Here is an 18825-nt window from a genome sequence, read left to right on the forward strand (position 1 = left end):
TTGATATTATTCCTGCTTTTTCACTGCCATAGAACCTCTGGAGAATAGATATCTGGAAATAATAATATTTTTCTTTCTTTTCTCATTGCCATACTATTATTATTATTATCAAAATTATTATCATTTATCACTATGATGGGAAGCTTCCCACCAGAGTGGAAATCATCTATCGGACAGATGGCAAGCTATTTAACCTCAGCAGACTGAAAGCCAAAACCAAGATCACAACATGTGTTATAGAACTCCAATATGCTGATGACAACTTCGTCTGTGCGCATTCAGAAGACCTACTAGCCACTCTAAACCTTTTGTTCATTTTGCGCCTTGTCTTTCTTGCTTGGAGTCTGCGTTTGGGGGCGATCTTGATAGACTGAAAGCCAAAACCAAGGTTAAAACAACATCTGTTATAGAACTCCAGTATGCTGATGATAACGTCGTCTATGCACATTCAGAAGAAGACCTACAAGGCACTCTAAACACCTTTTGTTCATATCGCGCCTTGTCTTTCTTGGTTGGAGACTGCATTTCAGGGCGATCTTGATAGACTGAAAGCCAAAACCAGGGTTACAACAACATCTGTTATAGAACTCCAGTATGCTGATGATAACGTCATCTGTGTGCATTCAGAAGAAGACTTACAAGCCACTCTAAACACCTTTTGTTCATTTTGCGCCTTGTCTTTCTTTCGTGGAGTCTGCATTTGGGGGTGATCTTGATAGGCTGAAAGGCAAAACCAAGGTTGCAACAACATCAGTTATAGAACTCCAGTATGCTGATGATAACGTCGTCTGTGCCCATTCAGAAGACCTACAAGGCACTTTAAACACCTTTTGTTCATATTGCGCCTTGTCTTTCTTTCTTGGAGTCTGCGTTTGGTGGTGAACTTGATAGACTGAAAGCCAAAACCAAGGTTACAGCAACATCTGTTATAGAACTTCAATATGCTGATGATAATGTAGTCTGTGCACATTCAGAAAAAGACCTACAAGTCACTCTATACACCTTTTGTTCATTTTGTGCCTTGTCTTTCTTTCTTGGAGTCTGGATTTGAGGGCGATCTTGATAGGGTGAAAGCCAAAACCAAGGTTACAACTACATCTGTTATAGAACTCCAGTATGCTGATGATAACGTCGTCTGTGTGCATTCAGAAGAAGACTTACAAGCCACTCTAAACACCTTTTGTTCATTTTGCGCCTTGTCTTTCTTTCTTGGAGTCTGCGTTTGGTGGTGAACTTGATAGACTGAAAGCCAAAACCAAGGTTACAGCAACATCTGTTATAGAACTCCAATATGTTGAGGATGATGTAGTCTGTGCACATTCAGAAAAAGACCTACAAGTCACTCTATACACCTTTTGTTCATTTTGTGCCTTGTCTTTCTTTCTTGGAGTCTGGATTTGAGGGCGATCTTGATAGGGTGAAAGCCAAAACCAAGGTTGCAACAACATCTGTTACAGAACTCCAGTATGCTGATGATAACGTCATCTGTGCGCATGCAGAAGAAGACCTACAAGCCACTTTAAACACCTTTTGTTCATTTAGCGCCTTGGCTTTCTTTCTTGGAGTCTGAGTTTGGGGGTGATCTTGATAGGCTGAAAGGCAAAACCAAGGTTACAACAACATCTGTTATAGAACTCCACTATGCCAATGACAACATCATCTGTACTCATTCAGAAGAAGACCTGCAAGCCAGTCTAAAAACCTTTTGTTCATCTTTCGCCTTGCCTTTCTTGCTTGGAGTCTGTGTTTGGGGGCGATCTTGATAGACTGAAAGCCAAAACCAAGGTTACAACAACATCTGTTATAGAACTCCAATATGCCGATGACAATGTCAACTGTGCGCATTCAGAAGAAGACCTACAAGCCACTCTAAACACCTTCGCAGAGGCATACGAGAAGCTCGGCTTCTCACTGAATATCAAGAAAACCAAAGTGCTTTTCCAGCAGTCACCAGCCAATCCTTTTCCAATGCCAGAGATACAGCTTAATGGTGTAACATTAGAAAATGTTGACCATTTCTGCTCCCTTGGTAGCCACCTCTCCACAAAAGTCAACATTGACACTGAAACATAACACCACCTGAGCTCTGTGAGTGCAGCATTCTTCCAAATGAAGCAGAGAGTGTTTGAGGACCGGGACATCCGTAGGGAGACCAAGGGGCTTGTTTATAAAGCTATTGTCCTCCCAACCCTCCTGTGGCAGCCACCTCTCCACAAAAGTCAACATTGACACTGAAACACAATGCCTGAGCTCTGCGAGTGCAGCATTTTTCCGAGTGTTTGAGGACTGGAACATCTGTAGGGAGACCAAGGGGCTTGTTTATAAAGCTATTCCCCTCCCAACCCTGTTCTATGCCTGCGAAACGTGGACTGTCTACAGACGTCACATGCATCTCCTGGAACAATTCCATCAGCGCTGTCTCCAGAAAATCCTGCAAATCTCTTGGGAAGACAAGCGGACAAACGTCAGCGTGCTGGAAGAAGCAAAGACCACCAGCACTGAAGCGATGGCCCTCCGCCATCAACTCCGCTGGACCGGACATGTTGTTCGGATGCCTGACCACCGTCTCCCAAAGCAGTTGCTCTACTCTGAACTCAAGAACGGAAAACGGAATGTTGGTGGGCAGGAAAAGAGATTGAAAGACGGGCTCAAAGCCAACCTTAAAAACTCTGGCATAGACACTGAGAACTGGAAAGCCCTGGCCCTTGAGTGCTCCAGCTGGAGGTCAGCTGTGACCAGCAGTGCTGCAGAAATTGAAGAGGCACAAATTGAGGGCAAAAGGGAGGAACGTGTGAAGAGGAAGGCGCGTCAAGCCAACCTCAACCGGGACCGCCTTCCACCTGGAAACCAATGCCCTCACTGCGGGAGAAGATGCAGGTCAAGAAGAGGGCTCCACAGTCACCTACGGACCCACCACCAAGACACTACACTTGGAGGACCATCATCCTCGGACTACGAGGGATCGCCTAAGTAAGTAAGTTAGCAAGTATCATTAGTGTCATCACCATTTATCATCATCATTATTGTCATCATCAATTATTATTATTATTACCATCATCATCATCACCGTCATCACCATCATCATCATCATTCCTGCTTTTCTCACTGCTACAGAATCTTTGCAGAGTGGAGTTTGGAATGCATATGAATGGGAACAAATGTCACAAAATGCAGAAACCTTCAACTGAGGAATCCTACGTATTCCATCCCTTTGGATGAAGCACTGCCTTTCACTGTCAGCAGCTGGAGGAACCATTTAATACTATAAGTAGCCAGGGCAGGTGTGCTCACTTTGTGGGACCTTATGCACAGGTAGCACAGGTGCAGGAAAAGAATTTTAAAACATTTCCGTTCCTGGTTTGAAAGTGTTATTTCCTGTTTAATTGTGTGGTACTTACTTTAAATGTAGTTGCTCTACTCAAGAAACTTCGTATTTGTGGCACGTACTATATTGAAACACATAAGATGATGAGATATGCATTGGAAAACTAGAGCAAAATGTGCTGCAGGATGTTCCACAACAACAAAGTTTTTGCAGTTTAATAAACCTTTTTTTAATGATAGAATCAATTAGGAAATGACATTTATAACCCAGGAATACTTTTACTTACTTACTTACTTACTTACTTAGGCGATCCCTCGTTGGACGAGTAAGATGGTCTTCCATTATGGATTTCCTTGTGGGTCCGTATGTGGCTGTGGAGCCCTATTCTTGCTCTGCATCTTCTTCCGCAGTGAGGGAATCGGTTTCCAGGTGGAAGGCGGTCCCGGTCGGGGTTGGCTTGACGCGCCTTCCTACTGGCACGTTTCTCTCTTTCACCCTCCACTCGTGCCTCCTCAAATTCTGCAGCACTGCTGGTCACAGCTGTCCTCCAGCTGGAGCGCTCAAGGGCCATGGCTTCCCAGTTCCCAGTGTCTATGCCAGAGTTTTTAAGGTTGGCTTTGAGCCCATCTTTAAATCTCTTTTCCTGTCCTCCAACGTTCCGTTTTCCGTTCTTGAGTTCGGAGTAGAGCAACTGCTTTGGGAGACGGTGGTCAGGCATCCGGACAACGTGGCCGGCCCAGCGGAGTTGATGTTGGAGGACCTTTGCTTCAATGCTGGTGGTCTTTGCTTCTTCCAGCACGCTGACGTTTGTCCGCTTGTCTTCCCAGGAGATTTGCAGGATTTTCCAGAGGCAGCGCTGATGGAAACGTTCCAGGAGCTGCATGTGACGTCTGTAGACAGTCCACGTCTCACAGGCATAGAGAGGGTTGGGAGGACAATAGCTTTATAAACAAGCACCTTGGTATCCCTAAGGATGTCCCGGTCCTCAAACACTCTCTGCTTCATTCTGGAAAATGCTGCGCTTGCAGAGCTCAGGCGGTGTTGTATTTCGGCGTCGATGTTGACTTTGGTGGAGAGGTGGCTGCCAAGGGAGCGGAAATGGTCCACATTTTCTAATGTGACACCATTAAGCTGTATTACTGGCAGGAATTAACCCAGGAATAAACATCTTAATGTTACAGAGTGCTATTGGCAATGCAAGCATAATGCTGGGACAGGAACATTGTGGGGCTTCTGCACTGTTTGCAATCTACCTCATTTTAACAACCATGGCTCTATTATCATTATTATCACTATTTAAAATGATTAATATAATATTTAAATATATTAATATAGTCACATGTGATTATTATTATATTCACATTATATGGTTATTATATTATATTATTGTTGCTATATTTATATTTATAATTTAAACACATACAAGTATTCAGACATTAAGACAGAATTATATGCAAAGAGTATTAAAACTAATAGTTAAAATACATTCAAACATATTCAAAGCTGCAAAATAAATAATACACAAAAAGTTTGCCTTTGGAATTTGTTTGGAATTTATTATTATTATTATATGTATTATTTTAATATGTTTTAAAATAATAATAATTTATATTATATTATCTTTTTATTGTTGCTATGTTTATATTTATAATTTAAATACATACACATACTCAGATATTAATAAATAATACACAAAAAATTTCCTTTGGAATTTATTTGGAAATTATTATTATTATTATTTGTATTACTTTAATACGTTTTAAATAATAATTTATATTATATTATCTTTTTATTGTTGCTATGTTTATATTTATAATTTAAATACATACACATACTCAGACTTTAAGACAGAATTATATGTAAACTGTATTAAAACTAATAGTTAAAATCTATTCAAACATATTCAAAGTTGCAAAATAAATAATACACAAAAAAGTTTGCCTTTGGAAATTATTTGAATTTGAATTTTTATAATAATAATAATAATAATATGTATTATGATATGTTTTATTATAATACTTTATATTATATTATATTATATTATATTATTGTTATACTTTTATTTTATTATTATAATTATAAATATTTATTATGTTTTATTATAATAATAATTTATATTGTATTATTATATTTTATTGTTATATTTATTATATTTATAATTTAAATACATACACATACTCAGACATTAAGACAGAATTACATGTAAAAAGTATTAAAACTAATAGTTAAAATCCATTCAAACAGATTCAAAGCTGCAAAATAAATAATACACAAAAAAAGTTTGCCTTTGGAAATTAATTTGAAATTATTGTTATTTTTACTATAATAATTATTATACATATTATTATATGTGTTATTATAATAATTTATATTATATTATATTATATTATTGTTATATTTTTATTTTATTATTATTATAATTATATATATTTATTATGTTTTATTATAATAATAATTTATATTGTATTATTATATTTTATTGTTATTTATTATATCTATAATTTAATTACATACAAATACTCAGACATTAAGACAGAATTACATGTAAACAGTATTAAAACTAATAGTTAAAATCTTTTTAAACATATTCAAAGTTGCAAAATAAATAATACACAAAATATTTGGAATTTTTGCAAATTATTTGGAATTTTTTATTATTATTATTATATGTATTATTTTAATATGTTTTAAAATAATAATAATTTATATTATATTATTATATTTTTATTGTTGCTATATTTATATTTATAATTGAAATACATACACATACTTAGACATTAAGACAAAAATACATGTAAACTATATTAAAATTCACAGTGAGAATCCATTCAAAGCTGCAAAAGAAAAAGAAAAGAAAAAATCTCCGGCGCCGAGAGGGTTAACTCCTGGCTCGCTCCCCCGCCCTCCCTTTTTCAGGAGCACGTCCTCCCATCATGCACCGCGGGCAGACCCTTTTCCCTCCCCTCCTGTAGTTCTCTCTCCGTCCTGCAGGTGGCGCCGGGAGGACGCTTTTCCGCGGGGCTGTGCGCATGCGCTTTCCTTATTTAGCCTACGGCGTCCGGGAGGCGGAGTTTTCACCCCCCTCGCTCCCCGCTTCGCCTAGCAACGGAGCGTGAGGCGAAGATGGCGGAGTGTCGGAGGCAGCCAGGAGGGCCCTCCAGGAGCCCCGAAGCCGAGATGAAGGGCAGGCCAGGCCGCAGGGGCGCCGGGGACGCCAAGGCCGAGGAGGACGAGGAGCAGGAGGAGGCGCCCTTCAGGTACACAAGGCCCAGCCCCTCATATTAGTAGTATTATGACTGTTACTGCTCTCATTAGGTTAATATACTATATTATTATAGTGTATATCATTTATTATATTATTTATTAGTATTATTATGTTAATATACTATATTATTATAGTGTATATTATTTATTGTATCATGTATTAGTATTATTATGTTAATATACTATATTATTATAGTGTATATTATTTATTTATCATATATTAGTATTATTATCTTAATATACTATATTATTATACTATATTATTATGATAATTAACTATATTATTATAGTGTATATTATTTATTATATTATATGTTATGTATGAGTATTATTATGTTAATATACTATATTATTATAGTGTATATTATTTATTTATTATATATGAGTATTATTATGTTAATATACTATATTGTTATAGTGTATATTATTTATTTATTATATATTATGTTAATATACTTATTATTATAGTGTATATCATTTATTATGTATGAGTATTATTATGTTAATATACTAAATTATTATAGTGTATATTATTTATTTATTATATATTATGTTAATATACTATATTACTATAGTGTATATTATTTATTATATTATGTATTAGTATTATTATGTTAATATACTATATTATTATAGTGTATATTATTTATTATATTATGTATTAGTATTATTATGTTAATATACTATATTGTTATAGTGTATATTATTTATTATATTATGTATTAGTATTATTATGTTAATTTACTATATTATTATAGTGTATGTTATTTGTTTATTATATTATTTATTAGTATTATTATGTTAATATATTATTATTATTATAGTGTATATTATTTATTATATTATGTATGAGTATTATTATGTTAATATATTATTATTATAGTGTATATTATTTATTTAAAATTATTAATATTATTACTACTATTATTATGTTAATATACTGTATTATTATAGTGTATATTATCTATTTATTATATTATATGTTATGGATTAGTATTATTATGTTAATATACTATATTATTATAGTGTATATTATTTATTTATTGTATTATATGTTATGTATTAGTATTGTTATGTTATGTATTAGTATTATTACTATATTATTATAGTGTATATTATTTGTTTATTATATTATATGTTATGTATTAGTATTATTATGTTAATATATTATTATTATAGTGTATATTATTTATTTATTATTATATTATCTATAATGTAATTTTATTACATATTATTATAATGTTTATATTGATTTATATCTTGTGTTATCTCTCCCAAAGGAGACTCAAAGTGGTTTCACATAAAAGCACCAGCATGCCATTATTATTATTATTATTATTATTATTATTACTATTAATTTATTCCCCACTTTATCTCTCCCAAAGGAGGCTCAAAGCGGCTTCACATAAAAGCACCAGCATGCAATGATATATATATAGTTATTACTATTATTATTACTTTTATTACATTTATTTAAACCCCACTTTATCTCTCCTAAATGAAACTTCACATAAAAGCACCCACATACCATTATTATTATTACTATTATTATTATTATTGTTATATTTATTTATTTATCTCCCCCAAAGGAGATGCAAAGCGACTTCTCATCAAAGCATCAGCTTATTATTTATTTATTTATTCCCCACTTTATCTCTCCCAAAGGAGCCTCAAAGCGGCTTCACATAAAAGCACCCGCATGCCATTATTATTATTTTTATTATTATTAATTTATTCCCCACTTTCTCTCTCCCAAAGGAGACTCAAAACAGTTTCACATAAAAGCACCCACATGCCATTATTATTATTATTATTATTATTATTATTATTAAATAAAGTTGAAGTACTTTGGTCACATCATGAGGAGACAGGAAAGCCTAGAGAAGACAATTATGCTGGGGAAAGTGGAAGGCAAAAGGAAGAGGGGCCGACCAAGGGCAAGATGGATGGATGGCATCCTTGAAGTGACTGGACTGACCTTGAGGGAGCTGGGGGTGGTAACGGCCGACAGGGAGCTCTGGCGTGGGCTGGTCCATGAGGTCACGAAGAGTCGGAGACGACTGAACGAATGAACAACAACAACAACCCTGCTTTATCTCTCCCAAAGGAGGCTCAACGCGGCTTCATATAAAAGCACCAGCATACAATGATGATGATGATGATGATGATGATGTTGATTATTATTATTATTATTATATATTATTATATTATATACAGTTATTTTATATATTATATATAATAATATAATATTTATTTATACCCGTCTTTATCTCACCCAAAGGAGCCTCAAAGCGGCTTCATATAAAAGCACCAGAATACAATGATTATTATTATATTATATGCAGTTATTTTATATATTATATATAATAGTAATATAATATTTATTTGTATCCCCACTTTATCTCTCCCAAAGGAGACTCAAAGCGGCTTCACATCAAAGCACCAGCATAGCATTATTATTATTATTATTATTATTATTATTATTATTAATTCCCCACTTTATCTTCCCCATAGGAGATTCAAAACAACTTCACATCAAAGCATCATCTTATTATTGTTATTTATTTAGTTATTCCCCTCTTTATCTCTCCCAAAGGAGACTCAAAGCAGCTTCACATAAAAGCACCAGCATATTATTATTATTGTTATTGTTATTATTATTATTATTATTATTATTATTATTATTATTTATTCCCCACTTTATCTCTCCCAAAGGAGACTCAAAGCAGCTTCACATAAAAGCACCCACATGCCATTATTATTATTATTATTATTATTATTATTATTATTATTATTATTTATTCCCACTTTATCTCTCCCAAAGGAGATTCAAAGCGGCTTCACAGAAAAGTACCCACATGCCATTATTATTATTATTATTATCATTATTATTATTATTATTATTATTTATTTATTCCCTGCTTTGAGTCTCCACAAAGGAGACTCAAAGAATAATAAGAATACAATTACTATTACTATTATTATTATTTATTAATGGAAGGAGGAAGGAAGGCAGCCCCCTTATAAAGGGGAGAATGTGGCGTCTTTTTAAAGAGCTTAGAATCCCCCTCTTAAGAAAATACTTTATTCCATTTTAAAGGGGAGTCAACATTAAAAGACACCCCCCCCCCCCCATTAGGTTACTACCCCTTGAAGAAAAGATCTTCCCAATTGATGCAGAGGCAGGTCTTGGAAACGCGTCCCAAACAGATTGGCTTTTTGGGGCGGGGTGTCTGTTGGGATATGCAAGGAGGAAGGGACCTCAGAAGAATGCAGAACAATGGCTTCAAACTACAGGAAAGGAGATTCCACCTGAACATTAGGAAGAACTTTCTAACTGTGAAGGCTGTTAAGTAGTGCAGCTCTCTGCCCTGGTCTGTGGTGGAGGCTCCTCCTTTGGAGGCTTTTAAGTAGAGGCTAGATGGCTATCTGTTAGGGGTGCTTTGAACGAGATTTTCTTGCTTCTTGGCATAATGGGGTTGGACTGGATGGCCCACAAGGTCAACTCTGACTCTAAAAGAGGAGGCTTTATTCCTTCCAAAATGAGGATTGTATATCCCTTTCCCCAGAAAAGGAGAGTCAGAGTCTCTTTGAGGAGCCTCCTCGTAAAAAGAGGGCTGTATTGCAAGAAAGCGTTCCTGTCTTGAAAAGACCTCCCCAGAGAAAAAAAAAGCTTTATGCCCCTTCCCAAATTTAAGGGGAGTTTAGTCTTGGAAAGAAGGATCCCTTTCCACATTAGTTGGGGAAGTCTGGAAGGGGTAAAAGACCCCTTTCCAAAGAGGAAGAGCCTCTATCCCACCCCCAAGGCAACACTTTTGTCTCCCCCAGCAAAAAATAAAGGACCCTCTATTTGACCTTCTCCAATAGTAATAATAGTAATAATAGTAATAATAGTAATAATAGTAATAATAGTAATAATAGTAATAATAGTAATAATAGTAATAATAGTAATAATAGTAATAATAGTAATAATAGTAATAATAATAATAATGGGTCATTATCTTCCTCCTCTATCCCCTATCCATAAAGAAGACTATTTTTGTCGTCCCCCCCCCCATAGAAGACTCTGTATTACCATAAAAGGGAAATTTTCAAGAGGAAGCAAGTGGGAAACTGATTATTCGAACAGTCGTTAATATGTTTTAAGTGATTACGACTAATATACTGTAATTCTATTTTAATATTTGTATCTTTGTAGATTTTAAATTTAATTGTTCTTTTTAAAAATGTTCTAGCCACTTTGGTTCTGGGTTGATAGGTAATAGTCGGATAATAATAATAATAGTAATAACAATAATAATGTATTGTCGAAGGCTTTCATGGCTGGAATCACTAGGTTCTTGTGGGTTTTTTCGGGCTATAGGGCCATGTTCTAAAGGCATTTCTCCTGACGTTTTGCCTGCATCTATGGCAAGCATCCTCAGAGGTAGTGAGGATGCTTGCCATAGATGCTACCTCACTACCTCTGAGGATGCTTGCCATAGATGCAGGCGAAACGTCAGGAGAAATGCCTCTAGAACATGGCCCTATAGCCCGAAAAAACCCACAAGAACCAAACAATAATAATAATAATGGGTCTGCATTTGTCCCTTCTAAGAACGAGGCACTTTTCCTCCCTCAATAAAGAAGAGCCAGTTTCATTGTTGTTGTTATTATATTTATTTGTGTGCAACAGCATCTCCTTAGAGCCCAAAGCCCAGTTTTCCTTCACTGTCTTCCTCTTTTATTAGGAAGCAATAGGAGAGGAAGCTCCCCTTCCCAGACTAGGTTAGCTTTCTTCCGAGATTGGTTTGGGGGACCTTTGCAGGTGAAGGTGTTTGGCATTGTTGATGGGATTTGTGCATATATGTGTGTAAAGGTTTTCCTGCTTTGATCCCTATCTAAGCCTATCTAAGCCTATCTGTAAGGACTTTGGAAGCTCTTGGGCAACTTCTTGCGTTCTGTGCAATAAGAAGGCAGAGAGGGATTCTAATTCCACTCCTTGTTCCGACCTTTACTCTGTGAATTTGCACGGGGAGAGGACTGTTATTCCCCCCAATAATATCTGATAAGCACTGTCTCAAGGGGCAAAGTCGTGGTTTGAAAAGGCACATCTTGCTTGTGGGGTGTGTCACTCCCGTTCTGTGTGCGAGTTCAGCCTCTGATCTTAGTCTTGGCAGCCTTGTCCTCCTCCCCATTCAAAAAATGGCAGGATTGCAATTGTTGTGACTCATCCCCTTTTCCCTTGATGGTGTTGTCTTTTTCTTTTCCAAGATAGGGTGGACAGCTTTTGGGCCATGAATGTAAAGGAGATGGCAAATCATTACAAAGGTTGTGCATTTGTAGTAGCTTGTCTATTATTATTTTACTGACACAAAAGCACAGTATGTTACAGCAAACGAGATCTCTATGCTGGATTTAGTATCACAAAATCTCAAGTCGAACACTTCTCAAGCGTCTAGGACTGTGTGATGTATTTTCAAATGATGCGCGCAGATCCAAGTCAGATGGCCTTTTGCAGCTGGCAGACCATGATTTTGTCTATGTTTATTGTTTCCAAATGCCGACTGAGATCTTTTGGCATGGCACCCAGTGCGCCAATGACCACTGGGACCACCTGGACTGGTTGATGCCAGAGCCTTTGCAGTTCGATTTTGAGGTCTTGATAGCGGCTGAGTTTTTTCTGTTGTTTTTCCTCAATGCGAGTCTCACCTGGAATGGCGACATCAATAATCCAGACTTTTTTCTTTTCCACAATTGTGATGTCTGGCGTGTTGTGTTCCAAAACTTTGTCAGTCTGGATTCGAAAGTCCCACAGTAGTTTTGCTTGTTCGTTTTCCACGACCTTTGTGGGTTTATGATCCCACCAATTCTTCTTCTTCTTATTATTATTATTGGCGCCACTTCAGCAAATGTTCATGAAATGGGCATTATTTGAACATTTGTTTTACAAATGTCATCTAGCAGCCTCACTCCACTTTTTCAATTTGTTCTCTGTTTAGTTGGATGTTCTTTTCTCCCCTAGTAGCATCATTGGCATTGGGAGGATGGTGGAAGAAGTCTGGAGAAATGCAGGCAGTTGGTGCTGGGTTGCAAAAGCAACATGGTCTCCAGTAAACATTGCAATGAAACTCAGAGAGAATGGCGTACCTGACCTGGTTGTTTCATTTGTGTATGCACATTGTCAGTTTGGAATGCAGAGTTTAAGGAAATATGGTGAATTTCTCCTCTTTCTATTCCTCCTCCTCCTCTTCATCTATTCTTCTCACACACCTCCTCTTCTTCTGTTTTCTTCAACCACAATGAAAGCTGGCATGGTTTTCTTACTCAGGAAAAAATCTTTTTCATCCAGACTCTAGCACAGTGTTTCTTAATCTTCCTAATGCTGCGACCCCTCATTACAGTTACTCATGTTGTAGTGACCCCCAACTATAGCATTATTTTCGTTGCTACTTCATAACTGTAATTTTGCTCCTGTTATGAATCGTAATATAAATATCTGATATACAGGATGTATTTTCATTCACATGACCAAATTTGGCACAAATACCTGATACGCCCAAGTTTGAATACTGGAGGGGTTCGGAGGGCGGAGGGGGGATTGATGTTGTCATTTTTGAGTTGTAGTTGCTGGGATTTATAGTTCGCCTACAGTCAAAGAGCATTCTGAACTCCACCAACGATGGAACTGAACCAAACTTGGCACATAGAACTCCCATGATCAACAGAAAATAGTGGAAGGGTTTGGTGGACATTGACCTTGAATTTTGGAGTTGTAGTTCACCTATATCCAGAGAGAACTATGGACTCAAATAATGATGGATCTGGGGCAAACCTGGCACAAATACCCAATATGCCCAAATGTGAATACTGGGGGAGTTTGGAGAAACTAGAGCTTGACATTTGGAAGTTGTAGTTGCTGGGATGTATCATTCACCTCCAGTCAAAGGTGAACCCCACCTATGATAGAATTGGGTCAAACTTCCCACACAAAACCCCCATGACCAACAGAAAATACTGTGTTTTCTGATGGTTTTTGGCGACCCCCCCTCCCAGGAGTCCCAACCCCCAGGTTGAGAAACACTGCTCTATTACCCAGAGTACCATTCACCCTGCTTATTGAGGGGCTCTATAGGCAAATACGTTTTCGAAGCAGTAATTTTCTTGACACCTTAAACATGGCTGTCACTTTCTCTCTCAGCTTTCTTTTCTTCAGGGTTTCACGTGCGATACCTTACCTACGGACCTAATTCAGGTCACAGAATGTTGGGTTCCCTTGACACAGAGTTGGGGGGTGGATTGGTTCCTTGGTCTTCTGAGTTGGCCTAGTTAGGAGAGACAGATGGAGAGTGGTCTGACTCCTGTCTCCTGTCTCCACTTCCGCATCTACGGTCTTCACCTGGGAGTCACTGCCATGCAACCATATCTTTCCTTCATGATGATCCCGTCTTGGCTCCATTGCAGGTTTTTGCAGTGAATATCAACATCTATTACATTTCTAGTCCCAAGTATTTTGGATAAGGGATGCTCTGCCTGTGAAGATGTTCTTGGGGGGCATTGCAGTTGGCTTTGTCCAAGGTATTTTGCATGGCAGAGTAAGCTGGGCATGTTTAGCCTGAAGAAGAGAAGGCTGAGAGGAGATATGATAGCCATGTATAAATATGTGAGAGGAAGCCACAGGGAGGAGGAGGGAGCTTCCCTGGAGACTAGGACGCAATGGAACAATGGCTTCAAACTACAAGAGAGGAGATTCCACCTGAACATGAGGAAGAACTTCCTGACTGTGAGAGCCATTCAGCAGTGGAACTCTCTGCCCTGGAGTGTGGTGGAGGCTCCTTCTTTGGAAGCTTTTAAAGAGAGGCTGGATGGCCATCTGTCAGGGGTGATTTGAATGCAATATTCCTGCTTCTTGGCAGAATGGGGTTGGACTGGATGGCCCATGAGGTCTCTTCCAACTCTTTGATTCTATAAGTGTGGCTTTGTCCAAGGTATTTTGCATGACAGAAGTACACAGGACTTTGGTCATTGGGTCACAGAAGATGCAGAGCAGGAAGCCGGTGTTGTGACCTTCAAAGTGGACTGGTCCCTGGTGGGAAAGTATTTGGCTACCCTGCAAGTAGTGACAGCAAGCCCTCCGCAGAGATTGGAACGGTGGAATTGTGCACCCCCTGCAAGGTAGCTCTTGCAAGGTAGCTCTTGCTGGCATTGTTCTGTCAGGTAGACTGAATATTCCCATCAAAGGCCCTTTTCCCTCACTCTCTGCTTAGCCAGCCCATGGACTGACTTCCTTGGCTCAGTGTTCCATAGAAATGCCAGTTCCTCCTCTGACAGGTTTTTGGCAGGCTGGGCCTCACCCGCTCTACAAACAGAAGGTAATGGAGCATTGCCTTTGTGTTAACGGTCTGTTTGTTAGCACTGCCCGCTTGGAAGTGGTTGGTGTGTGTGTCTGTGCTTTATTTTCTTTATGTGGGAACTGGGCCCCAGTGTTAGGGCACAGCAGGGTTTGGGATCCTTGTGTAGGGACGTTTGATATCTCTGTTAGTGTAGAGGCAGCATAGCTAGTGCTATCTGTATACGAGCTTATGGGAGGAAACAGGAGAGAAAACACACACAATGCTCTGGTAAGGTTTCAAAGAGGGTGACATCTTTTATTGTTGCAGGTAATGCATCTCAGGCAAAAGGGTAGATAGAAAAAAGAAGGTTACCTGACATAGGTTGAAGGAAGAAGTGACCTCTCCATGCAGACAGGAAGCAAAACATCTTTGGGTTGTTGTAGGTTTTTCGGGCTATATGGCCATGTTCTAGAGCAGGGGTCCTCAAACTTTCTAAACAGATTGTCAAACTGTTGGAGGGCCGCATTATAATTTGAAAAAAACATAAATGAATTGCTATGCACACTGCACATATCTTATCTGTTGTGCAAAAAAACCCCACTTAAAAACAATACAATAATTAGGTTCTGGTGGGTTTTTTTCGGGCTATAGAGCCATGTTCTAGAGGCATTTCTCCTGACGTTTCGCCTGCATCTATGGCAAGCATCCTCAGAGGTAGTGAGGTTTGTTAGGCTAGGAAAAGCCTAGAAAAGACCCAGCCTACCTAGTGATTCCAGCCATGAAAGCCTTCGACAATACAATAATTATTTATTTATTTATTTATTTATTTATTAATGCACTTGTATACCGCTAATATCTCAGCCTAAATCGGCGACTCATTGCGGTTTACAACATTTAAAAAACAATATTCAGTTAAAAGCATAAAACACATATACAGTACAAATTATTGGGCCACCAATAACAATCCTATGCATCTCATAACTGGAATCGTAATCCAAAATTCATCGTCCGTGTATAACCAATCCTTAGTCATCACAATTCGTTACAACGGATTAACCGAATGCTTGTTTAAACATCCATGTCTTCAATCTTTTCCGAAACACCATCAGCGAAGGGGCTGATCGTACCTCTATGGGGAGGGTGTTCCAAAGCCGGGGGGCCACCACAGAAAAGGCCCTATCTCTCGTCCCCGCCAGCCGAGCTTGAGAAGCAGGCGGGATCGAGAGCAGGGTCTCCCCGGAAGATCTCAAACTCCTGGTGGGTTCATAGGCAGAGATGCGGTCAGATAGGTAGCTTGGGCCGGAACCGTTTAGGGCTTTAAAGGCCAACGCCAGCACTTTGAATTCAGCCCGGTAGCAGATCGGTAGCCAGTGGAGTTGGCGCAACAGGGGGGTTGTATGCTCCCTGCGCTCCGCTCCTGTTAAAATCATGGCTGCCGAGCGTTGGACTAGTTGGAGCTTCCGAGCTGTCTTCAAAGGCAACCCCACGTAGAGAGCGTTGCAGTAGTCTAAACGGGATGTAACCAGAGCGTGGACTACCGTGGCCAAGTCAGACTTCCCAAGGTATGGGCGCAGCTGGCGCACAAGCTTTAGCTGTGCAAATGCTCCCCTGGTCACCGCCGAAACCTGGGGTTCCAGGCTCAGCGATGAGTCCAGGATCACACCCAAGCTGCGAACCTGCATCTTCAGGGGATAATTAAAATGAAGAACAATTTTAACAAATATAAATATAATAGTATTTCAGTGGGAAGTGTGTGCCTGCTTTAGTCTGATGAGGGTTGTTGTTGTTGTGTGCTTTCAAGTAGTTTCACACTTAGGCTGACCCTGAGCGAGGGCTGGGTAAATGACCTTGGAGGGCCGTATTTGGCCCCCGGGCCATAGTTTGAGGACCCCTGTTCTAGAGGCATTCTCTCCTCTTCTGCATCTATGGCAAGCATCCGCACCTTTGATTACATAGGTCTCAAAACAAGATGTGAAAACAAGTCAGCAGACAGGCACTGCAGGGTTTCTTCTTTCCCTAATTGCTCTATATGTTGATGTCTTCTAACCCCTGGGTTTATTTGTGTGTGCAAAACAAGGGGCCTGGCAGGTCTGTTCTGTGGCAAGCAGTGTTGCTCAGGTGTGGCTGTCTCCTTCCCCAGGTCATGGCACCTGGCATGACATGCAAACAAACTGCACGTTATTGTGTTTCCGTGCCTCCAAGTCAGCGCTGATTTATGGCAAGCCTCTCCCACGGTTTTGTTGGCAAACTTCGTTCAGAAGAACTTTGCCATCGCCTTCTTTATGTCTTTGTGTGCACTTTCCCGCTGGTATTTGCTTTCAGTCTTTGTAATGTGTCTTGAATTCTGGGTTTAAGAGAATGGCTTACTCTGTGACCAAACAAGGATCCAGCTCCTGGTTTTTTGGAAATATAGCACATACCCAACCCATTACGTCACACTGGCTCTAAAATAAGATGGTCCCCCTTTTCCCCCAAGAGTTTTCAAGAGGAGATTAGCTGTTGCCTTCCTCTCAGTGGATTTCCATGGCCAAGTGAGGATTTGAATCTCGATCTCCCAGACTCCTAGCCTGGCTGGCTCAGAAGCAGCACGCGAGACACTCAAAAGTCCCTGTATGTCAATGTATTCCTTTGGGACATGGGTGGGAATATTGGTCCCTTCCAGATTTTGTTGAATCGCAGCTCCCATCAGCCCTAGCTCTCATTAGCTGCTTGGTGAAGAACCTTGGGAGATGCAGTCCAACATCTGCTTTCCGTTCTTGCTCAGTATTGAAAATTATCCCATGCAGGGAGCATAAAATAGAATTGAAAGAGATCCCAGAGGCCATCCAATTCCCTTCTTCCAAGCCGTAAGACACCATCCAAACCCTCCTGGCAGATGGCCATCCAGCCTCTGTTTAAATACCTCCAAAGAATTTCTCTTTGGTAGCAGCATAGCCCACTTTCAGGTGGTTCTTAGATCACCTTCATAATGTTTAGGTAGAATTTCTTCTCTTGCATTTTGAATCCATTCTGTCCTTGTCTCTAGAGCAGCAGGAAACAGACTGGCTCCATCATTGATGCAATACTTTTTTCAAATATGTAAATATGGCTCTCGTGTCTCTGCTAACCTTTTCATGTCTCCAACTCCATAAGCCACTCCACAAGGGGATTCATGGTTTTCCTGACCTTTGGTTCCTCAATATGGCATCTTTTCAGGTGGTTGAAATGGTTCTTTTGCTTGGCCTTGTCTTTCCAGCTTTCTAATCAACTGGGCCAAGAGGCTGTTGTCATCCCAGGATTTGTAGCTTCCCTCTAAATCAGGTGCCTCAAACTGCAGCCCTCTAGATATTTGGCCCTCCCTCCAGCCCCTATTGCCAGCTTGTTCAATTGTCAGGAATTTTGGGAGTTGGAGGCCCAAACACCTGGAGGGCCATCGTTTGAGGAGATCTACTCTAAATCATAGAATCATCATCATCATCATCATCATCTTAATTTCCCACCACCATCTTCCCGAAGGCACTCCAGGGTGCACATCTAACATACAACAAGTAAAAACGGTACAAAAGTATAAAACAAGTCATATAAAATTATAACAATCCCCGTCAACACATGCAGCATAAAATCAAAATAATACAATTTCAAAATGAACTGCCGTCAATTCAGAAGGTGCCAAGGGTCAGGTTCATATGGGCCCATTCAAGGTCAAACACTAGTCTGAACATCCATATCTTCAGGTTGGAATGGAAGGATTGAAGGGTGGGGGCTAATCTAATCTCTTTTGGGAGGGTATTCCAGAGTTTGGGGAAGGGGCACCACAGAGAAGCTCCCCCCCCCCTTCATCCTCAACAACGGCGCTTGATATGGTGGTGGGACTGAGAGAAGGGCCTCCCCTGTTGATCTCAGAGCCTGCGCCAGTTTGTAGAAAGAGATACAGTCTTGAAGATA

The 18825-nt window shown here is 39.2% G+C and overlaps 1 protein-coding gene across 1 annotated transcript in view; it reads left to right on the forward strand.

The window, feature by feature from the left end:
* Positions 1-6394: 6394 nt before the first annotated feature.
* Positions 6395-18825, forward strand: part of DGAT1 (diacylglycerol O-acyltransferase 1) — a 56667-nt gene continuing 44236 nt past the window's right edge. Inside the window, exon 1 of the mRNA XM_067467215.1 lies at positions 6395-6582. Coding sequence (XP_067323316.1) covers positions 6449-6582 — 134 coding nt within the window. The 5' untranslated portion in view covers positions 6395-6448. The remainder of the gene's footprint in view (positions 6583-18825) is intronic.

Source organism: Anolis sagrei, chromosome 4 (assembly GCF_037176765.1).
Source record: "Anolis sagrei isolate rAnoSag1 chromosome 4, rAnoSag1.mat, whole genome shotgun sequence".
NCBI classification, from domain to species: Eukaryota; Metazoa; Chordata; class Lepidosauria; order Squamata; family Dactyloidae; genus Anolis; species Anolis sagrei.